Source organism: Antechinus flavipes, chromosome 6 (genome assembly GCF_016432865.1).
Source record: "Antechinus flavipes isolate AdamAnt ecotype Samford, QLD, Australia chromosome 6, AdamAnt_v2, whole genome shotgun sequence".
NCBI classification, from domain to species: Eukaryota; Metazoa; Chordata; class Mammalia; order Dasyuromorphia; family Dasyuridae; genus Antechinus; species Antechinus flavipes.
In genome coordinates, this window is record NC_067403.1 from 120039135 (window position 1) to 120063516 (window position 24382).

General features: G+C 37.9%; 1 protein-coding gene across 4 annotated transcripts; it reads left to right on the top strand.

Annotated features, from left to right (window-relative positions):
• The first annotated feature begins 11439 nt into the window (after positions 1 to 11439).
• On the top strand, positions 11440 to 24191 carry ING2 (inhibitor of growth family member 2). 4 transcript variants are annotated; one of them, XM_051967663.1, is made up of 2 exons: positions 11440 to 12086; positions 18525 to 24191. In XM_051967663.1, exons 1-2 carry the CDS (start codon positions 11894 to 11896, stop codon positions 19193 to 19195), a joined length of 864 nt encoding a protein of 287 aa, XP_051823623.1. In that variant the 5' UTR covers positions 11440 to 11893; the 3' UTR covers positions 19196 to 24191. The 4 variants fall into 4 exon arrangements, with proteins under 4 accessions (XP_051823623.1, XP_051823626.1, XP_051823625.1 ...); XM_051967666.1 differs by lacking the exon at positions 11440 to 12086 and adding an exon at positions 12312 to 12416; XM_051967665.1 differs by lacking the exon at positions 11440 to 12086 and adding an exon at positions 14115 to 14434.
• The last annotated feature ends 191 nt before the right edge of the window (positions 24192 to 24382 follow it).

The following is a 24382-nucleotide window of genomic DNA, read 5'->3' on the forward strand; positions in this document are numbered from 1 at the left end:
CTACAGGACACTTGCTTTCCAACAGGAACCTGTCATTCAAGCAGGAGTTTTTGACTTGGGATCCAAGATATCCACTAAGTGGTCTGTACTTAGATAAAGGAGTCTACAAATCTGGATAAGAAAAAAAAATCACATCTTTATTTTCATTAATAGCTAGCTGAAATTTAGAATTTTCTTCAATTACTTAAAAACTTTTTTAAAAAGAAGAGTCTACAAGCTTTAAAAACTGCCAAAGGGATACATGAAATTAAAAAAAAAATTAAGAATCTCTGCCCTGATGAAAAATTTCTATGATGAAAAGATCATTATTTTTAACTAATTCTGGATATTAATATATAATTAAAAGTATTTTAATTAACTAATTTATTAAACATCCTACAATGTACCTAGGACTGGGCATACAAAAAAGTCCCTGTCCTCAAGGAACTTATATTAGATTCTAGCAGGAAAGACAGCATGCACATATTTAGGGATATACAAACAAGAGAGAAGATCATCATCTTTGAAGGATAAAGCTAGGGAGGCCAGGAAAGGCAACTGAAGGTTTCTACTTTAGCTGAGTTTTGAAGGAAACTATTCCAAGAAGTAGAGGTAAAGAAGGAGTTAATTACATGTATGGAGAATAGGCAAAGATAGGAAATAGAATGTTGTATATGAAGAATGACAAGCAGGGTAGTTTGGGTGGCCTATAGAGACCATGGCAGGAAAGGATTTCAAAGATTCAAAAGGTAAGATATAGTCAGGTTGTGAACAACTGTAAATGCAAAAGGACTTAATATTTGATCCTATAGGTAATAGGGAGCCATTGGAGTTAACTGAGTAGGAAGGTAACATATAGTAAGACCTGTTCTTAGAAAAATCAATTTGTAGCTCATATAGAAGATGAACTGGACTGGTGGGATGCTTCAGATAGGAACCAATTAGGTTACTACAACAGTGCAGGTAATAGATAAGGGCCTGTGCTATGATTGAGGCTGTGAATGTGGAGAGAACAGGACATATGTTATGAAGGCAGAAAAGGCAAGAAGTGACAAGTAATTACATATGTGGGGTGAGGAAGCCAAGGATGATGTTCCAAACCTGAGTGACTGGAAGGAGAGTGGAGCTCTCAACAGAAATATGAAAGTTCAGAAAATAGGGATGAGTTTGAGGGTAAAATGAATGAGTTTTGTTTCAGACATGTTGAGTTTAAGATGCTTATTATATCTTAATCCTTAATCCAGTCCAATATAGGACTGGAGCTCAAGAGAGACTAGGGATGCATATGGTCTATGAATGAAAGACTCCATAGGAGCTGATGCAGTGATTAAGTAAAAAAATCCATGAAAAAGGGTGTAGGACAGAACTCTTGGGTGCTTTTACAGTTAGAAGGTATGATATATGTGTTAAGTCATCAAAGTAGACTGAGAAAGAACAACTGGACAGTGCAGTGTCATGAAAATCCAGAGGAGAGCACATCAAGAGACAGTGGCCAACTAACAAATGATGCAGAAAAGTCAAGTGGCATGAAATTTGAGGGGTAGGGCACAGAAAAGACCAGGGGAAAGGGGAAAGGGAAGTGATTTTTTTAAAATTTGAAGCACATCCTTTTAATACTATTCCACTATTTCCCCTAAGGTACATCTTGCTACAGATGTCATTCAGAAAATGAGTCAATTTATAATTCTCAGTTAAAACTTTCAGGAATAGATTCAGCCCCTACAAGAAGGTGACTGTGTTTACTGATATGCATGTATGTCTGTATGTGTATACATATGTATGTATATATAGACACACACTATATATAATTGTATATAATCAATAGATACACAAACAGGTGGAGACACACAGAAAATACACAGAGGAAGGAAGGGGGAGCAGAGTGAGACAGGAAGCACACACTAACCGGTTGTATGATTTTATAGATGTTACTTAATTTCTGGCCTTCCATGTACTTATCTATAAAATCAAGAGTTAGTTTAGGTAATTTTCATCATAGAAAATTCAGATTTGAGGGTAATCCCTACAGATGAATTCACAATATCAACTCTGACAACCTAAATAAGACATTGTCTTCCTAAAGCCAAACCTATATTCATTTGCTATTTCCTCCTCATTTTATTAGTCCATACACTGCTGACACTACAATTTCTAAATGCCACTACGCAGGACAAAACCCTACTCCCTATTTCTTTCCATCAGACATAATAAGTTCCTTAAAAGAGGAGAAAAGTCTGATGGAGGAAAGGGCAGAATTGGGTTATATCTCCTTGCTTTCTGAGATATCTAGGCTAAAAGACCTGCCGTCCTCTAATCCATTTATGTGGCTATCCATTTTGTTTTCTAAGAAGGGCATAGAGATGGATGAAATGCCAGGAAGAGATTTGTACAAAAGAAAACGGGAATAAAATATGCTCAAAGGACTGATAACTATTTGTTTAGTTTAATTTTAAAATCTACACACTACAGTGCAAAATGTCATATTAGATGAGAGATACAATTATATTTTAAAGTTTCAAAAATCTTTGATTTCATCTTTGTGGATACTTCAAGAAATTTCTCTCTACCGATGAAAAATGAAAGCTCACCATACAAATTTCTATTCCAGTGCTTCATCATGGTGCAATGGTGGCACAGTATGTATACTAAGATTATATCAGCAAAGCACAAAGAAACATCTCTAGAAACATCTACCAACTGAAAGGGTTTAAGTATGAGTGTACCAATGAACTCTATACTTTAAGGATATGGCCTCTGAGGAGGTTTAACAACACAATGTCATGATTTTGGGAGGTGGCCACAGAAAGTCATAAAATCTTTTACCAAGGGTTAACAATTTACGTATAAAAATTATTTTAAAAATTATATTTGGACATATTTTCAAGCTTTACTTGTAAAGTCAAATGTATGTTATACCTGCTTCTATAAAATTGAAGAATTTTAAGCTAACAAATATATATATACATAATTTTATATAGCATGAAAAACTTTTTTCTTCAAGTTAGTCTTTTCTCCCCATTCCCCTAAACAAAATGGTTTTAAAATTTAAACTTCTTCACTATTGTGACCCAGTTCCCCCCTTGATGTTATATAAACAGTTCATGTTACCATGGTAACCACTCAGAAAAAAAAAAAGATTTTCTGGGCAGTGATATACAAAGTGTACCATTTAAATTGTGTTTATTTTTCCTCTCTGGAACTGGGACACAATATTTTATTTTATGGAATTTCCTCTTGCAGATGGTCCCTGGAGAAAAGACCTAACTGGACATTTTGTACTACATTCAAATATTTTATGATTTACTTTTGGCTCACTTTAGTGTTGGTCCTTAACACATAAAATTTCTGATAGTACCATTTCTCCAATGAATATTATCTTATAATGGTACCCAATACTATATATACATTTATATGCAGATTTGGTCTTATAATCTTATAGAGCACTGCTTGGGAAATGACTTTTATCCCTATATTGCGCTGTACAACAAACACAGCAGGTGATTAACAATTTGCTGAACTAATTGTTTTCTGAAAGCCTTAGTAATACTGTTTCATTAAAGTAAAAAGACTGGCCTATACTGAAAAGGACACACTGACAAATTCTTTAAATTGTAATTGTTTCTCTATTATTTCTTCTGCAAAATTGTATTACCTTTTCTAGGGAGGCTGGGGGCGGGGAAGGAGCTGTTTTATATTTCAAAGTATATTTTTGAGATATATAAATAGATCAACCTGGTCAAATATAGCCTTAGTTCACAGGATATTTTAGGGTATATTTACTTAATAATAAATTGTATGTATATAACCTAAGGGTAGTCTGAAATATTGATTGTCTTTCAATATCGGAATTTATTCAAAATTCTTTTATGATTTTCAAACATTAAAGTAATGAGGCTAACCAATGATTGTCATCCTTTATTTGATTTGTACAAATCTTATTAATCACTCATTTAACATTTTCCTCATGAAAAGAGTATTACTTAATAATAAGAAGTTGGAGTCTGGAATTTCTAAGGACTTTGATAAAAGATTTTAAATATTACAGTGAGCTTTCATTTTGACAAACTATGACAAAATCCTGCACAAAGTGGTTTGGAAAATCCTGCAGAACTATTAATAATTTGCTTCTCCAGTTAGAATTTAGAACTATTGTTTCTACCTCTCATAATAAACTCAATGGAAAATACTAACATACCCTTTTATTAGTTATTGTAAGTAAGCTAGGAAGCAGGGCTAAGATTTAGTTCAGTCATTTTTTTTCAGTTGTGTTTGACTCTGTGATTCCATTTAGGGTTTTCTTGGCAAAAAATTGTAATTTGCAATTTCCTTAGCTCATTTTACATGGAAGGAAACTGAGACTAGGTTAAGTGACTTGCCTAGAGTCACATAGCTAGTTCATATCTAAGGCCACATTTAAACTCAGGAAAATGAGTCTTCCTAATTCTAAGCTCAGCAGTCTATCCACTGAACTACCTAGCTAAGGAGTTATCCCTAAAAAAGCCTAGCAGTCAAGATTAATGACATTTTTAAGAATTTAAGAAGATACAGAGATTTCTATCCACTTCTGCTGTTTTAACAAGTATTTACTAGTGTCCTATATGTCTGGGACCACAATCTTCTAAGACAGAATATCCTTTTCAAATAAAAGTACCTTCTGTAGAGGATCATCTTATTGGAGGGTTAGTTACTTAATATGGTTTTGATTTATAAGACTCACAGACACACACACACACACACACACACACACACACACACACGGCAAAAGAGAACACAGTGGAGATATTTTCTACCAGAAATACAGCATTTTATCATAGAAGGGATCTCAACATCTATCCAGTTCAACCCGTAACTAAAAGAATCCCTACCATAGTATACCAAGAAGTGGTTATCCAGTTAGTTGGCTCTACCTCCTTTTTTACTCTCTCCATAATTTTAAAGTCATCTAATGAGGCAGAGATTTAGGGAACATTGATAGTTAACAAAAGGGCATAGGAGCTATTTTCAGAGGGTCCAGAATTTCTAGTTAAGCCACTATTTAGTATAAAAGAACAAAAGAATGGGTTTGTCAGACATTGTGAGGATTTTTTCTACATTCTTTTTCCTACGGCTTTTTTTTTTTTTTTTTTTTTTTGGTGGGGAGGGACTTTAAAATACCTCCGTAAAAGGCAAAAAGACTTACTATTGAAAGATCCATAGATATTAGAGTATTAATTCCTAAATTAGGATGTTTAAAAAGTTAAAGGAACAAGACATTATTTAAGACATCAGTTTTTTCTATTTTAAAAAACTTTCTATTTTTTAAAGTTTATCCCAGACTTGATTTTATTATGCCATGTTATCTTCTCAGATATAAAAAACAAAATGAAAATAATGTAAAGGGCCTCAAAGCTATGTTATTCTAACCCCATTAAAATTCAATAAACATATATTGAAAACATGTATAAGGTTTAGTACAAGGCATAATCTTTTATTTTGCTCAAAAAATTGTTTTTGTGTGCTTTTATACTTATTTACCCTTCCCCCCCAACAACAAAAAACATACCAAAAAATTAAATTCTCATCACAAACATGCATAGTATATCCACTTAACCTTCTTTCTCCCAATGTATTAACAAGATCTGTAAGGATGCTCACTTATTATATGCAGAATGAACACATATGCTCATTTCCTTTCTCTCCTTTGGCTACTTTTCCCTTTCTGTTTCCTAAGAATTAACCAGTGCCCACATTTAGGTGCAGCCAGCTACCAGGCAGTGTCTGAATTATACTAGGTTCACTGGAAACTGCAAGACTCAAATAGAATGGACCCCATAGAATCTGGCTAGGATTGCCAGAGATTGTCTTATTTCCAAACGGATTCTAGTCAGTAAATCAACAAAACAAATAGATCGATGATAAAATAGTGCAGTGGATTTCTAATAGTTATTTAAGAAGGCAGCATGCAATGGGAGAGAGCTCTCAGAACTAGGTTTGAGTCATATTTTTATACCTCACTACCTGTGACTTTGAGCAAGTTATTTAACCATTTTCAACTTTCCACCTTTCAAACAATACTCCTTTGTTTCTACCTACTAGTACTCCCTACCTTAGTTTTTATTTACATTGCCTCCTTTAAAGTAAACCTTATTTTACATTACATTTTGCCAAGACTACTTCAGTACTCTTCTAATTAGTATCCTTGTCTCACATCTCTTCCCCATTCCATTCTATCCTCCCTTTGGCTGTCAAAATGATGTTCATCAATGATGGATCTGCCTATGGTACCTGGCCTTCCCTAAGCAAGCAACTCCAAGGCATCCTACTTACCAACTCTCAAATTTTGAGATCCTACTCAATCCCTTCATTTTGCTGATGAAGAAATCAAGACACAACAGCAAGGTGTTTTGTCTAGAGTCACAGAGATAATTAGTGGCAAAGACAAGACTAGAACCCAGGTGGCTTGACTTCTAGGTCACTAATCTTTCCATCACACAACACTGGACTAAGTTATCTTAGCAACCTAAGTTGTTTTCCAAACCTACTAAAATAATATTCCTAAAACCCAGGTCTTATAACATGGCATTCTCCTAATCAAAATGCTCCAGTGGCTATCTCTTGCTTCTAGGATGAATTCAGGATCACAGTTCTAGCAATGGAGAGAAGAAACTATGCATTTAGGTAATATACTAGGATTCCTCAGAGGAAGGATATGAAATGAGGTACTCTGAGTCTAGTCAGTGCTCTTTCCTCTGTAGCACAATATTAACTCAGACAAGTTTGCCATGGAAAGTGCTTTCTATAGTGGCTCCAACCTGCCTTTCCAGACTTTTTACATTACACATTGGCTCCTTCATGTTTTTCAGAAACTAGCCAAACTGGCTCACACATATGCTATTCTGCTTGCTGCCTCCTTTCTGGGTCCTGGGATAGACTAGACCTCCTCCCTGTAATGCATTCTCATCTCATCCTGTTTCACACAATTTTACATTCTTTTAAAGCTCAGTTCAAGTATCACATGCTACATGAAGTCCCTAAGCACAGCTCCTCCCATCCTCCATTACTTTGTACAAATTTTGTATCTATTTACATAGGTATAGGATTTACTCTTATCCCAAGCCAGAATGTTGCCTCTTTAGGGTAGGGACTATTTCTCTGTCTTTGAATCCACAGTGCCTGGCACACTGGTGATTTACAAAAATTTCATTGATTGGGAATATCTAAGAAAAACCAATCTTAGAAATAGTAGGATGTTAATGACAAAAAGAAACAAAAAGTTTTCTAAGTCCCAAAGAAAAAATATGGTGTTAATGTGGCACTGTCCAAGCAAAAAAAAAGATAACATGGAAGTATTTGGTCATTAGAAAATTATACTCCATATAGAAAGTGAAGACAAGTTTTAAATATTATTATAGACCAGTGGTTCTCCAAGTATGGTCCAGGAACTTCCGGGGATTTCTGAGACCCTTTTAAGGTTGAGGTCAAAACTATTTTCAAAGTAATAACTAAGATGCTATTTGCCATTAAGGTACTCCTCCCTTTTCCAACTACATTTCTGTGAGAATAGATTTTTTTTCATAAAATTAAACCAAAACAACTTACCACAACAGATTACATGCCAAAACAGATGAGAATCCAGAGAGCAACTAAATGGTACAGTCCTCCTCAGATATTTAACATTTATTAGATGTGTGATTCTGGGCCAATGACTTAAAACTAATAAAACTAATTGCCTCAAAAAAAAAAAAGATTAATAAGGGGAATCTGGCTATTTCCTATTAAGCCAATCATCAAAGCGATTTACGAAAATATATAAAACAATGTCAATCTTTTCATTAAAATTTCTGTTTTGGAAATTATTTTTCACAAAAATGTTATTTGAGGTTTTTTATGTGTATTTTTTTTAATTGATGAGTTTTAGTTTCTATCATGGTAAATATCAACATATATATAACCTATATAAACAAAGACCTCAATAATTTTTTGGAGCATAAAATCCAGAAGAGACCAGAAAGTTTGAGAACCACTGCCCTAGAGAGTTTACTCTTAAGCTCATTTCAGGGGTGAACTGACATTTCTGAGCCTGTAAAGCTGAGGCACTAGACTTCTTAAAGACCACAAAATACAAACACCTTAAAAGGTACAAAGTGAAGTTTCCTCAGTAGTCCAAAGGGACTTACTTGGAAACTTGGAACTTATTTCCAAGGTCAGCACATTGTTAAGCATCGAGCATTACAAAGGTGTGTGCCTATTAATAATGGGCATGCTTGATTCCTCAACTCTGTAAAGAAATATGCCTAAAAACAAGGAGACACTCCAAATGTACATGTGGTAACACTTAGCCTCACTCACGATGATATCTACACAACTGCTGGCTGCTGAGCAAGCTAAATCTAATGACAATTCTTTAAATCTCAAATTTTCTAAGAGAGAATTCAGAAACGCAAAGTTTGTATTTAACAAAGCACTTCACTTATTCAGGATACAATACTAAAATGTCTTAGCTAGAAGGGAACATTTATCTGTCCACAACCATTAAACTTCGAGCTCTTTTAAATTAGGGACTGTGTTTTGCAGCCTCTGGTATCCCTCAAGCTTAGCACAGTACCTTGCAGGTAATGGTCAATTCATAAATCTTTATTGACTGATAAAGTAACTAGTTCAACTCAACATTTATAAAGCATCTACCAGCTAGCACTGTGCCAAACTAAAAATAGAAAAAGAATAGGAAAAAAAAAAAAAAAAGGCAGTTTTCTGCCCTTATAATTCTTCAGTTTTGGCTGAATGTGGTTTCAGGCTGCTTTTTAGACTTGACTTCACACTGTTTTCTTCCATAGATCTTACATTCCAGTCCAACGAACCTACTTGCTCTTCTTTGAACTCAATATTTCATCTTTTGCTTCCCCCACCTTGGAAGGTCAGTCCCCAGAGCACTTATCCCAATTCCAGGAATTCTTAGCTTTTTTTTTTTTTTTTTTCCCAAGATTCAGGTCTTGTACCACTTTCTAAAAAAAAGTCTTCACTTTGTGACACTGTCCCATTGTGAATTCTGGTAGGGTCCATGACCCCTCCAAATATTTTTCAATGCACGATTAAAATATAGGATTACAAAGAAACTAATTATTTTGAAATGTAGTTATTAAAGATTTTAGAACTGCTTTGTAAAGAAATCATTTGATTCCCTTTCTCATAATATTATATTGTGTTCATTTATGTCTGTACATATTATATTTCCCAGTAGAAACAGATGAAATTTTAGATGGCCATAAAATTTAGAGAATGCTTTACAAATTATTTCATTTGACTTTCGCAACAACCCTGTGAAGTAGACGCTATTATCATTCCCATTTTGCTGATAAGGAAATCATATAAATGATCTGCTGTGGGTCTGGCATTAAATGTTTGAGGTAGAATTCAACCCAGGTCTTCTACAAACCAAGTTTTGTGCTCAGTTTCCCTTTACTAAGTAAATTCTGAGTTCAGGAACTGTTTTTAGTCAGTGTATTCTTCTTGGAAGAGTGTTTTATCCTAGTTGCTCCTCAATAAATGTTTACTGAATTCCAGAGAGAGGCACACATGTATGGCAATGGATAGCACAGAACTTGGAATAAGGAAGACCTGAGTTCAAGTCCTTCTTTAGGCATTTATTGTGGAATTCTGTTTTTCAGGGTCCAGTTTTTCAACCCCACTCACACTCCAGTTCTCTCATCTGTTTAAAAAAAAAAAAAATGTGGCTAAAAATAGCAAATTACCACGCTGGGTCTGTTGTGAAGATCAAAGCTGTTAGTGTGTGTAAGGTGCTTTATAAATTTTAAAGAACCAGATACTTGCTAGCTATTATTACTATTTATTAGTACAATATAAAGCAAAATGGGATATATACAAAGTGAAGATCCAGAGAAAGTGCTGTTTTGTTAAAAAACAAAAAAAAACAAAACTCTAGTAAAATTTAAGTAGGGAGAAAATTTCAACTGAGGATAGATATCAATGACATCTAAGCTGAGCAGAGAATGGAACAAAATCCAATTTCAAGTATTCTTTCACATCATATGACCTAAGTTAACAAAGCAGGAAAAGGATGACAATGTTTAAAAAAAAAATGGACATGCCATCAAATCACCAACATGGGTAGATTTTTCAAATCCCTGCCAAAAAAGGCTTTGCTCTCATGTTTCTCAGGTGTCGAGTTTTGGACTCCAAGTCGATTTTTAAAAAAACGTTGTTTGTTTTGCATTTCAATGACTAGAATAGGAGCAGCTTTTAAATTTCCGAAGACAAAAATTTCGAAGAGTAGAATATTGACTTATATTTACATCAGGCAGACCCCACATTTGTTAGTCCAAAAGTCAAAATCTAAAGGAGGCCCTATGACACCTTGGGCTTCGACTCCCTCCTCCGGGGTTTTCTTCATCCGTAAAGAACAAAACAAACATTGCCTCAATAGGTGTTTGGGGAGGGGGCATCTCGGGATCCTCCTTTAAGCACCAAGTGTCCTCAACACCTGGACAAGAATTTCCCTTCATCCGCGGATTCTCGGTGACACCTGTCGGCTCTTTGCCAGGGCAGTAAGAGAGTTTACATGCTGGGAACGTTTTCCCCCGGAGTGGGGAAGGAAACTTTGGACTCTAGGCTCCGTTCGCCAGGCCAAGGGCAAGTCAGGCGGAAGGGGAGAAAGGAAGAGGGTCGCGGGGGGCGGATCTGGGAACGAACTCAAAATTACTATCTCCGCCCAAAGCAGGGGCCAGGCCAGCGAGCAGGGCGTGGGGTCCACGACCAGTCCACGCCAGGAGAAGCCCCAAGAAAAGCCGAAAAAAGCCCAGACAACTCTGGGATTAAGGAGAAGGCGCCTACCTCCCGAACCGGCAGCACCCACGTGCTCAAGGAGCCCTCCCCCCGAGGGAGGGGCCTGTGGGGCGCGGGGCCGAGTCAAGGCTGGACGCGCGGCATGCCGGGAGCCCCGGGGCCTCGCTGCACTCTGGGAACTGCAGTCTCCTCCGGCCTCGCTCCATATTGAAGGGAAAAAGGGGCCGCCAACTGCTCCATTTTACGCCTGGGCAGCGCCGCTCTGGATCTCCCGGCGGGGAGGTCGTTCGTCAGCAGGGTGCAGCTGGAGTCCGGCCGGGCTCCGGACTACTCGGGAGGGGGGCAAAAGGGAGCGAGGCGGGAGGATACCGCCTCCACAAGCTAGCCGGCTCGCCACCCTAGACTGAGCAAAGGGGCGGGGTGACAGCGCTTCTCCTTTAAGAGGGGGCGGGGCAGAGCCTGCCGTTTGTCTTCCCCTCCTCCTCTTCCTCCTTCCCTCGTACTCTAACCTCCCCCAGCCACGAGATGACTGACCAATCACCGGGGCAGCCGGAGGAAGGCGGGAGAATGCGAACCCTTCTGTCCGGCGGGAGGGGCGGGGACCGAGCCTTATAAGGGCTGAGCTCTGCGCAAGCGCAGACGCATCTGCAGTCGGAGGGGAGGGGGGGGCCAAAGGGAGAGAGAGAGGGCTACACACACATACATACACATACACACTCACACCCCGACACTCTCACATTGGGTACTTAGGAAAAGTGGGGGACGAGAGGGGAGACGGTCAGTGGAAGTCAAGTAGCGAAGGGAACCGGGAGCAGATTGTGAGCGCGAGGGGGACGCGGAGCCCCGGCAGCCGTCCGGGACGCCCGAGCGCCGCGTCCCCGGCGGCGGCACGGCCGGGGATCCCCAGTGTCTGGTCGCTGAGGAGGGCAGCTGATCTCGCTCCGCCCTCGGACGTGTGCCCGCGGTGGGGTATGTGAGGGTCCCCCCAGAGGGCAGGGGGCGGAGGGAGTCAGTCGGCTGCGCCCCTGTGAGGGGCGGCGGGTTCTGCCTCCCAGGCGGCCCGGGCGGCCGCGGCGGTGCATGTGTGGTCGCTGGATGCGGAGGAGGCGGCGGCGGCGGCGGCAGCAGCAGCAGGATGTTAGGGCAGCAACAGCAGCAGCAGCAGCAGCAGCAGCAGCAGCTGTACCCGGCGGCCGGGCTTCTGGCCGGGGAGCGGGGCCGGCTACTCTCCTGCTACGTGCAGGACTACCTCGAGTGTGTGGAGTCTTTGCCCCTGGACATGCAGCGGAACGTGTCCGTACTGCGAGAGATAGACACCAAGTACCAAGGTGAGTGGGAAAGCAGGCCGAGAGGCGCTCCCGACTCGCCTAGCCGGCTGACAGCCCCGCGCCTCCAGGCTCGGGGCACTTTGGGGGAAACCTGGGCGCTCTCTGCAGCTTTGGCTGCTTCTGGCAGGGAATCAGCCATTTTATTAGCTAGAGATCGCTCCTCCGGCTCTGCCCCCAGAGAGGAGGAGAAGGAAGAGGAGGAGGAGGAGGAGTTGCAGGCGGGCCGGCTGGCTCCGGCCGCGGGGACCGGAGGTGTGCTGGCTGGGGGAGGACGGCTCGGCCCTAGCTTCCCCTGTTTCCTAAAGGCGGATGCATTGGAACGTGCTGGAGGTGGGAGAGTGGGCAGTGGGGGGCGGATCCCAGGGAAGGCCCACCCTCTCTTTTCCTCTCTGCCTTGGGGTCTCCTTTGCTTTCGCAGCCCTGGGGGAGGCGGACCGGTCCGGGGGCGGCTGCTTTGCTTTTGCTCAGCTCCTTCCGCTAAACAGTTAAAAGGAGGGAGGGGCTCAGCGGGGGGTGTGGGGCGGTGAAGGGTGTCTGCCCTGGAGTGGGCGGCGCCTTCAAGAGTAACGCTGGGTACTCGAGGGCACGCGCTCTTTAGTCTGAGTGACTAGGGTCACTCAGCCCCTGGGGCTTGGGGCGTAGGTTTGCCCGGTCTTCTACACAGCGATTCCCCCGTACTCGGAACCAGCGGCGGGGACGCTTCTCGCAGCTGGCGCGCGCCCCGCGTGTGTCCTGGGGCTCTTGCGTCACTTCCGGGGTGGGCCGGGCCAGTCGAACCTCTGAGGTTCTGGCGTCTCCGGCTCCTAAGTGGTGTCGGGGCAGGCCCAAGATTTAGGGTCGAAATGTGTGCGGCAGGAGGCTGTGAGCACACCCTTGGTGCTTGCCCCGGAAAACATCCGTTACTGCCCACGGTGCTGCCTCGGCGGAGGGGGGGGCGCGGCTTTGATCCCGGAGTCGAGCCTGCTGGAGCCTCCCGGGAGCCAGACATCCCTTGTCTTCCGCATCCTCTGGGCTCCGCCCCCTCACCTTGTGGGGTCCCTACCTGGGCTGGGGTCTTAGTCCCTGGAAAGCAGACTACAGGAGTGACGCGGATCGGGGAAGTAGAGACTTGGGTTGAGCACAGTGCTGGGCGGAGTGGGGAGGCTGTAAACTGGGAAGGATCTATGAAGGCTGCCTCTGCCCCTCAGCTGCCTCTTGACACTTCCCTTCCTTTTGCCCTCACCAAAACTATTGAAAGGTCCCTTGTTTCTATTTCAACATAATCCTGTACTTGCACCTTTCATTCCCTACCCTCTCCGGTCTTTTCGAAATAGCATTGATTTCTCTCTAGCTATAAAAATGATCAGCTTCCTGAGATTTGGAAGAAACTTTTATTTGATCCTTGAAGTCCATCTAATCATGTTTGAGAAGCAGTTTCTCCCCCTTCACTGCCAATCTTTTGAGAGGAAAAAATTTCGACCCCTTTCAACCTGATTTTTGTCCTCACTTCTCTTCTGAAACTGCCTTTTCAAAGATCATCAGTGACTCAACCAATCTGGTCATTTTACGTCTTTATGCTCTCTGATCTTTTTGTAGCATCTAACATAAACCACACCTTTTGTAGTCTCCCACCTTGATCTCAACAGTGTCATAATCACCTGATTCTAACTTTCTTTACTGGCTCCTTGACCTCTCTAACTTCCATTAATAGTGCTATTGCTTGAGTTTTTGTCCTTGAGTTTATTGATTATTGTGGCCCCTGCTGCTTTTTATATAGATGATTTCAGATTTGGGTTAGAGAATTCTTGAGAAATTTACTAGCTTAGTGGCATTGAATAAATAACATAATCTCTTCAAAACTTCATTTTCCTAATCTGTAAGAAAATAAATTCATTATATCTACTATAACATTTCGTGCCTTTTTCTGTTTTCCAACTTAGTCTTTCTTTAAATACCAAAATAGCCCACAGAACATCTTAAAAAGTATGTTAAGAGTTAGAAAGAGCCTTAAAAATTTTAACTGCTTTCATTTTCTAAGTCACAAAATTAAGGCTTCTATCAGGTCTCTTGTCTTAGATTATACAGCCAATTAGTGGCAAGGATTAGGTCTAAAACTTGGGTCTCTTGATCTTCAGGGCACTCTTCTTTTTACCAAGCTTCAGCTTCTTCTCCACGAGAATGAATGTTCCACTGGCATCTTAGCATCCTGCTGAAAACCAAAAAGAAACAATCCACCCCAAATCAGACCTATTGATTTTCACCTCCACGGTTTCTCTCAATTTTGCCCTTGGTCCCACTACTATCCTAGTGTGTGAATCCTGGGGTTATATAATGGATGGAAGGTCAGTTGCTGAATCTTCTGAGTTCAGGTGGGTTCCCTCTAACATACACTGACTTTGTTTCCCTAGACTTGTCTCTTAGCTACTCAGTATTCTGAGCTATTTACCCCAGTGAGTTCTTCCATCTCCCAATATAACAATTCTAGCTTCCTTACAAGGTTGTGCTGTTCAACTTTTAAGGTTTCCTTATACTCTGCACAATATAATGGAAAGAGTTCTGAGTTTGATGTCAGATACGTAGTTGAATTTGGCTCTGGGACTTAGTCACATGACCCTGACCAAGTCAGTTTAACTCAGCCTCAATTTTCACTTGTGTAAAATGGCAACTTTATCGTAGGGACTATGGAATAGATGCCTTGTGAGTAAGCTAGTCTTAACACCTTTTTGTGACAGATGAGAAAATTTAGCTACAGAGACGATGAAATGGTTTGTCCAAGACCAGAGGTTAGCAAAGTTGGGATCCGAACCTGGATCCCACTTGACAAGGCTATTGTGAGAAGTAGTTAGTGATGTTCTGGATAGAGCTATGCCTAAAATCACGAAGCCCTGACTTGAATGTGGCCCCAGAAACTTCCTAGTTATGTGACCCTAAGCTAGCCAGTAAACTTTGCTAGTTTTCTTATTTGTAAAATGAGGAAACATACCTACTTCTCAAACTTGTTATGAGGATCAAACTAGATAATTGAAAAATGCTTAGTGTAGTTCCTGGTATATAGAAGGTGCTATATAAATGTTAGCTATATTACTGTTCTTTGTAAAACTTAAAGTGTGATATTATCTCCATGTCAATCAATTTAGACTTCTTGCCTTCTTCAATTTGTTATGTACTCACCTATTACTTTGTTCTCGGTTTCCCCATGACTAGAACAGCCTGTACCTTTTGAATTTTCACCCTTTTTAAAGCCTAACCCCATATGCTTCTTTCCAGGGAGCCTACCCTGATCTTTAAATTGGGTAATGAATTCTTCCTGTTATAGATTTCTTACTTTGCATTTCTTTTATAATTATTTATGACTGTAATTCCCCATTAAACTTTAAGTTCCAGATGGGTAGGGATATTGTTAAACTAAACTTGTATTCTATCTCACAGTAAAGCATTCTGCAGAAAGAAGTTCATTAAATTTTAATTTCTATATGATATTTTTGTGTTTGGGATGATCTGTGATTTTAGACTTGGAAAGCTTCTCATTTAAAAAAAAAAGATTCTCAAAGTTATTTCTTATGATCTTAATCTGTGTGATGGTCTTTTTGATATGCATGTGGTAACTGAGAAATAGGTGGCTAGGGCTTTTAAGATTTGTCTATTGAATGTTTTGTCTAAGATCAAGCTTGAAACTTTTAAAAAAGCATATATTTTCCTATCATAAAGTTAAAGCCCACTTTAGAGGTTGGGGGCAGGATATTTTGTAACTGATGTAAGAATAGGACCAGATTTATTATGCTGAGAGTATAGTTGTCTCTAGATCCAAGAGGAATAATGCACATTTATTTATTTACAGTAATAGCTTCTGTTCAGACAATTAGTTGATTTCTAGATAAATTTAAGGTATCAATAATTTGTACCTTAAGTGCATACTATCATCCTGTCCAAATTTCCCAATGATATTAACATCTATACTTCATCTATTAGTTTTGTTCCTCAGGGGCAGACTCTTAATAGTTTATCTCAATGTACTACAATATTTTGCACTTGGTAAATACTTAATAATGTTTTATTAGGTTTGTGATTGAGATTTCATATGTGCTGCACTGTATTGAACTACACCTTGATAGAAAGAATACATATACTGAATTAAGTATTTTTAGAGCTAGATTGAATTATAATGAGTCTTGAAGGAGGGAGTATTTGAAAGATAAATGAGTTCTGTTTTATAGAATAGATTAAATGTATTAGTAATCATTTGGGAAGAAAATTTATTGTGTGTAATTTTGGATAATTGATTTTGTAAGTATTTCATTTGTTAAACTGAACTTCTCTATTTCTTTTAAAAGTTATCTATCTTCATAGACATTATGTCTCTTTCTCATTCCGCTTCCCATTAAACAATTTATAAAAACCACCAGACTTCATTTGCCTTCTCTCTTTACTACTAAAACTTCTATTCCCCCATTGTTGAGTTTCTTTAGGAACTTCTATTTTGAGAAAGGACCTAGGCGGGGATACCTTCCCCTTTTCCTTTTTTTCTCAACTTCTCTTTTAATGTGTGTTTTCCCTGCTGTGAAACCATATGGGCAGGAACTCTTAACCCAGTGCTTGGTACAAGGTAAGCACTTAATAAATGTTACTTTATTTGATCATAAATTTGCATAGTACAGCAAAACAAATTCCTACATTGGCCATCTTCAAAAAGTGTAGGTCTTATTCTGCATATTCAGGTCACTGGACTTATGGTTTACCATTGCATTGTTCAATTTTCTGTTGTCCTTCAAAGTTATTTTTTTCCTATGATGTTGACATTATTCTCTAAATTGTTCTCCTAGATCTACTCATTTCATAGTGCATCAGTTGATTGTTTTCCTAGTTTTCTTTGAAACTTGTTTTCTCTTTTTGTGTTCTCAAACACAATAACATTCCAATCTTATGTCATAATTTGTTCACACTTTCTCTAATAGGCAGGAATCCCCTTAATTTCCAGTTTTTTGCCACTACAAAGAGCTACAATAGATATTTTTGTACATGTATAGGGTTTTTTCTTTTTCATAGCTTTCTTCAGGCTGTAGGTTTAGTAATATAGTAGAGCTAGACTAAAGGATATATGTAGGTAAGTAAATTGGGGGCATAGTTCCAGATTGTTTTTCAGATGGGCTCAACCAATTCACAACTTCACCAACAATGCATTATTATGATTGTTTTCTTTCCTTCCCTGTATATTTATCCTGTTATGAAATTGTTTATTCATTGGTTAATATTAAGAACCAAACATTGATTCTACATTAGGCATACCATATTAAGTAGTACCATGTTTATAAGATTGCAAATCATTGGGGGTAAGATAAGGGATAGTTGAAATTAGTTTGTCCTGTTTACTCCTAACTGTTCCCTCTTAGCTTTTGCTCATTTCAAAACTTTGTATTTGGAAATTTGTCATTTTCCTTTCTGTAGAAGAAGCCTAGCTGATTGCTAGAAATTTGAATACCTAAATAAAGGGGAATGTTTTGAGCTTTTGAAATAATAGAATAGTCTTGGCTAAGGGCTTTCTCTCTAGTGAGATGCCACACTCTGTAGTATGTGGGTTTGTTGCTAGCCCAGGTGACTGAATTACTCAAGTGGATGCTGACAAAGGATTGCCTATGCCACAGGTGTCAAGCTCCAATAGAAATAAATCTCTACAGGCTATTTCTTTTATTTTTTTAAATTTTACTAAATATTACCCAATTACATTTTAATCTGATTCAGGCCACAATCAGGAGTCAGCTGAAGCCATGAGTTTTGACACCTCTGACCTATATAACATGACAGAAGAAAGAGCTTTAGGTTGAGAGTCACAACACAACACTAATTTTCTCTTTAAACGTAGTGTTATTTCTCTTCTAAGATAATGTTTGTAAGACAGCATATTAAGTTGGTGCTTTTAAAGATGTTTGGAAAGTTTATCAACAAATAAAATTGCTAAAAAAAAAAAAAAAAAACATTGCCTAGATATATAAAACAACAGAATTACCATATTGCTTTTTGGTTTTGTTGTTTGTAATGGAATCATTGGTATAGAAATTTCACTTTAGAAATCTCTCAGTTTGTAGAATTTAATTTCCAAAATGAAACTAAAATGTGGGTGCCATTAAATGAAAAAATTAAGATGTTAAACAATATTCCAAATATTCACTAAATATGACTGAACTGGGGCTATGTTTTTAAACTTTGTATCAATCAATAATTGATCATAGTTTCCTTTTTTGGGGGTTGTGGAAAAGATGAAGCTTCCAGGAGTTTCTCTGGGTTTTGTGTGGTTTTTTTTATGTTGGATATGACAAACAGTATAATTGAGTTTGTGGCATTATGTTTTTTGACTTCTATTCAAAAATACTCCAGTGACTTAAAAAAAAACAACAACTCCTTAAAACAAATTATTCTCTAACTTTGGGCAACATTCTGATTTTTTTTTTTTTTTACATTTTACAGAAGCATTAAAGGAAATTGATGATGCTTGTGAAAAATATAAGAAAGAAAATGATCCACATCAGAAGAAACGCCTTCAGCAGAATCTTCAGAGAGCATTAATAAACAGCCAGGAACTTGGTGATGAGAAAATTCAAATTGTCACACAAATGCTTGAGCTGGTAGAGAACCGGGCAAGGCAAATGGAATTGCATTCACAATGTTTTCAAGATCCTTCAGAAAGTGAGAGATCTTCAGATAAGACAAAGATGGATTCCAACCAACCAGAAAGATCTTCAAGAAGACCTCGCCGACAGCGCACCAGTGAAAGCCGTGATCTCTGCCACATAGCAAATGGGATTGAAGACTGTGATGATCAACCACCTAAAGAAAAGAAATCCAAATCTGCCAAGAAAAAGAAACGTTCAAAAGCCAAACAGGAAAGAGAAGCTTCACCTGTTGAGTTTGCAATAGATCCCAATGAACCTACATACTGCTTATGTAACCAAGTGTCTTATGGGGAAATGATAGGATGTGACAATGAACAATGTCCAATTGAGTGGTTTCATTTTTCATGTGTTTCACTTACTTATAAACCAAAGGGAAAATGGTATTGCCCAAAGTGCAGAGGAGATAATGAGAAAACGATGGACAAAAGTACTGAAAAAACAAAAAAAGATAGAAGATCGAGGTAGTAGAGACCATCCACATTTTAAGGGATTATTTGTCTTTTATATAATTCATTTACTTTACAGAAAATGTTTTAGGATAAATGCATAAGGCTATGCAATAATTTTTAATCATTAGTATTAATGGAGTATTAAAAGTTGTCGTACTTTGTCTGTGGTTTACTTTTCTGCACTGAATAACCAAATGTTTTAAAGCCAGGTGGTCTTAGAATAACACATGGAAAGAATTAGGAACAGTGGGAATATGGTGTGAACAGGTTGCTTTTATTTTTTTCACAAATTATACATATCTCATTGTCACTTAAAATGGAAATGTTAATGGGTAGACACCAAAGGTTTATTAGCATTTAATTCTTCTCTACACTTTAAAAGTTTTTAGACTCTTCAACTGATGTGAACTCTTTTACCTCTGGTATAGTGAACCTTATCTCTAGTCTCATGAAGACGTATTTGAGGAGCTAGAGAGGAAAGTTAATTTAGGATTCCATGTGGAATAATGTACTCTTATCAGAGTACCTTGCTGTTGCATTTTTCTTAGCAGCATTTTGATACACTGTCAGTAACCCATTTGTAAATGACTCCTTTTCACAAAAGCAGCTATTAATCCGCCTGTGTTTTAAAATTTAAAAAGTTCTCCTTAATAAACTTGGGCACTACAGAGTAGTTGGTATACCAAAAATACTACCGTTAGTTTAGAGTGACATAATATAAGCTTGTGTAGCAGTATGGGTTCACATTGTTTTGGGGCATTCTTAAAGGTGTATTGTATTTCCTGATACTAAAAACAATAACAAATACCCCAACTCTGAATTTCTGTGTGATCTGCTGGAATGCGTGGGTATCATTCTAATCAACTGGAAAGCAATATAGTAGTTCTTAATATCTGTATACCTACGGTTGTTTTAAATAGTTTTGCTGTCATTTAAACAATTTGCCTTCATTTAAACAATTTCCAACAGTGATGACACATCATTATTTTAACTTAATAGTTATATTAATCCTCTTGATTTTCTCATATTGGTGCTCCCTAATATGTTTGCTTTGAATGAATATGATTTTAAGAAAATGCAGTTAATCACGTGTTTCTAAAATGGGTTTTCTAAGAATCTTATCTGTTGAAGGGTGTATGTTGGGGGATTTTTGTTTGTTTGGGGGCTATACCTTTATGTGTAATCTGCCTTATACTCTTTTTTTTTGTTTCTGAGCTTGACAATCTTGATTCTTATTAACCTGGTAAAACCCTGTTTGGGTCTAAGAAGTGTTTACTGTGTAAGCAACAGGATGTTGAAGAAAGAGCATTATTAGACTCTTGAGAGTCAGACTATGATTCTAATTCTGACCCTGACACTAAAACTAGCCACTTGATGTTAGGCAAATTGCTCAGCTTCTCTGGTCCAAAATTGCCTCCTTTGTAAGGTGATAAATTTGAACTAAATGATCTATGAAGTCCCTTACAACTAAAATTCTCATTTTCTATACCGATTTGAATTAGAGTGAAGATTTTAAAAGCTAGTAAAATGGATATTATTTTTTTCAAAATGCATTTTCATTGATCTGAAATGTGCAGGCATATAAAGACATTGTAGCAAGTGGGAAGAATTCAATCCAATACCTAGTTTTGATTGAGTAGAAATGATCTTATTAATCCTGGGGAAAACATCAGAAAACACGATTAAGAATTCTTTTTTTTATACAGAAAAAATAAGTTATAACATTAAGAAATTCCTTTCCCAGTCAATAGGATTAGAACCTTTCTTATGATACTTTTGTAATATAAGTTTTTGTTACTGGATTGTCACAAGATTGTTTTTTATATTTTTTTTGTGATTTTATTTATATACATATATATGTACATGTACACAACACACACAGAAGTACTTAATGGTTTCAAAGTGCTTTCATATATTTGTTGTACCAGCTGAGAACAAGTGGAGAAAATACATATGTGTGGGTGTACATCTATATGTATATAAATGCGTATACACACACAGTGCTTTGCAAGCTTTCAGGTGCTATATCAATGCTATCAGCTAGAACAATAACACTAGTTAGTACAAGCATAAACCTGGTTTAATTGTAATCTGCCCAATGAAAGTTGATTAAAATAGACTTGTTTTGAGTACTAGGATAGTGATAACTTATGTCTAATAAGCCTAATGGGAAAGAAAGGAAAATAATTGCCTGGAAGTTTTACTTCTAAGTGTGGCATATATTGAGGCTCAGTACTTTTGAAAACCACCCTTATTTAGTTTTTAGGGTAAATGTACTTTTACTCTTAGCATCTTTATTTTGGATTTGAAGAATAGCTGGCAACTCCCAATCTTGGATAATTAGGTTGTGTCAGCACTGGACTGTATAAGAGTTTCTCTTCTTCATTCTTCTAGTGGGGGGAGTATAGCATTAACAAAAAACTGGGAATCCATAAAGAACGAAAAAGTATTTAATTGCTGATACAAAATGAACAGTTTTTAACAAATTTTCTTCTTTAAAATTTTTCAAGTCTTACTGACCCCAAACAAGTTCTTAAATAATGCTACCCACTTAACTATTTTCCAAGGTCATACAACATCCCCCCCAACAACAACCCAACCACAATCTCCACTGTACCTAGAATCAAACAATCTATAAAGTCTGTGACAGAGGCCATTCAGATGCACCTTTAGAAATGGGAGACTTCTCTCTTTAAAAAAACACCACTACATTTCTTGGTTACTTCTCTCTGATGCCTTTCTCCACCTCCCTCAATAGAATTCCTCCTTTGGATTCTTGGATTGTAACAAATAAGTAGAGTTAGAGTGAGTTAACACTGTTGGTCATGTCTGAGAATGTGTATGCCATTCTGGCAGAAGGCATATAACACCCTCAGGCCTCAGTAGTCATGAGGTCAATGTGGATTCTTAGGCCTTCTAATGTTTTTCTTTACATTTTGGTGGCCATTGTGTATATTAGTCTGGGTCTTGCTTATTTTGCTCTGCATCAGTTCACATAAGCCTCATCAAACTTCTCTAAATTCTCCATATTATTTCTTAGGTTACTGTAACATTCTGTTACACTTAGATACTACAATTTGTTTAACCATCCCCCAATTGATGGTTAACAACTTTTCTTCTAGTTCTTTGATGCTACAAAAAAACAATATGCTGTTATGTTTTTATGTAATATATGTGTATATATACATATATAAATCTTCCCCTGTACCTTTTATTCTTTTAAACATTTGCCTAGAAGGAAAATCAAAGGGTATATACAATCTAGTGGCTTTAAAAATATATAATTAAAAATGGTTTCCCAGAGCCATTATACCATTCCTTAAATCGCCAACAGTGCATTAGTGCTCATTATTTTCCAAAGTATCCCATTTTATTTATGGACAGCTCAAAGTTTGGTAGTTAGGAAGTTGGTAGTAGGAGTGTCCTTATTTTGAGCCAAAATGTGCCTCTTACCCTGTTGATCTTTTACATACTTAATAGATTGTTAAGTTCCTGAGGCAAGGGATTGTTTCATTTTTGTCTTTGTATTTACAGTGCCTTCCCCAAAGGTGCTTAATAAATGCTTTTTGATTGTTCCAATTTGTTCCTTCTAAAACCCAGCAAAATGGTTGTAAAACTTATAAGATGGCCCTTTTAAATATTTGAGGGCAGCTCTCCAGCAGGGTTCCCCTTCCCTCCTCCCCAAATAGTCTGTTCTCTAGACTAAATAGTACTGTGATTCTTTTGACTTGAACCTCATATGCATGGTTTTAAATCCCCTTTCATTGTTCTATCTTGATAATCCCTTATCCAAACTATGACAATAGTTCATCTGTGATTTGACTAGAGCAAAGTACAGTTAGGGATATAATCTTCCTTGTTCTTTCACTATAGGCAGCTAGTGTACAGCCTAAGTAAGATCTTTTGAACACTTAAGGCTGTCGGTCATATTTTATATGCTTACAATCCATTGGAACCTCTTAGTAATTTTCACATGAACATTTGTATTCAAATCTAGACATTCTAAGTCTAGAACTTAATCAGTCCTCTATTAAATGACAATCGATTGGTGAGGCAGCCTCACAATGAAAAAAGCTTATCAATTTAGAATAGCTAAATGTTAATTCAGATTGTGACCCTAATAGGGTGTTCATGAGGAAAACTTTTTGTAAAACTTAAAGGTTAAGAGTTTTTATTCCACCCATTGCTATAATTTTTTGGGATTTGGGGGTCCTAATAATAGTCCACACACACAATGATGAAGGTGTGGGGAAGAGAGGGTTAGTTAATTTGCATAAAGTCATGACAGTAAGTGAGAGGAATTGATTGGTATTTAACTCCAAAGTTCATCATTTATCTACTATCCTACATTTCTTCTCAAGTCATTGGTAAAGACTGGAAAATAGAACAGAACTCTCTGATGTTGTGCTAGAGACCTACAGGTTACCACCAATCTTTTTTTCCCCCCAGAGATTGTTAAAACTTTTTTTGTGTCGAATACCTCTTTGTCAATTTGGTGAACCTTATAGACTTTTTTTTTTCCCACCATGTTTTTATTTAGATGCATAAAATATGTAGGATTACAAAGGAAACCAAAGGTTAGCAAAAATAGACATTTTTTTGTATCTAAATTTATGGATCCCCTGAAATCCACGGACTTCCATGTTAACCCCAATCAACAGTTCTTGGCATTCTGTTCAGTGCCAAATCTTCTGTTTATCCAGCCTTTATCCCCACATCTTGTTCAAAATCATAAGAGACTTGTCAAATGCCTTGATAAAATTTAGTTATCCTATCTATGCCTGTGACATTTTCTTGGTGAACGATGGATAGTTTCATAGGTCATCTAATTCAATCCCTTTTGCAGATGAAGTGGGGTCTCTGGTGATGTAGCATAACCACATTAGGAGCTTGATTCTACTACAGTGTTCTTTTTGCTATATTATCCTAGCTTGAACTCTTCCTTCTGAGAGATCACGCACCATTCCTTTAATAGGACTTTCCAGAATCTTGCCAAAAAAAAAAAAAAACAACCCACTAAAAAACAAGCATGTTCATCAGGCTTGTCTATCTTGCCCAGATTTTCCTTTTTTTAAGGTTATCATTTGCCTTTTTTTTGGTCTTATGACAGTTTTTCACAGATCAACATAATTATTTTCAATAGTATTTTATTTTTCCAATAACTTGTATAATTTTCAACATTCATTTTTGCAATATTTTGCAT

Coding starts and splice junctions, on each gene's coding strand:
- ING2 (XM_051967663.1), top strand. CDS start 11,894: ATGTTAGGGCAGCAACAGCAGCAGCAGCAGCAGCAGCAGCAGCAGCTG. Junction 12,087..18,524: donor GATAGACACCAAGTACCAAG/GTGAGTGGGAAA, acceptor TACATTTTACAG/AAGCATTAAAGGAAATTGAT.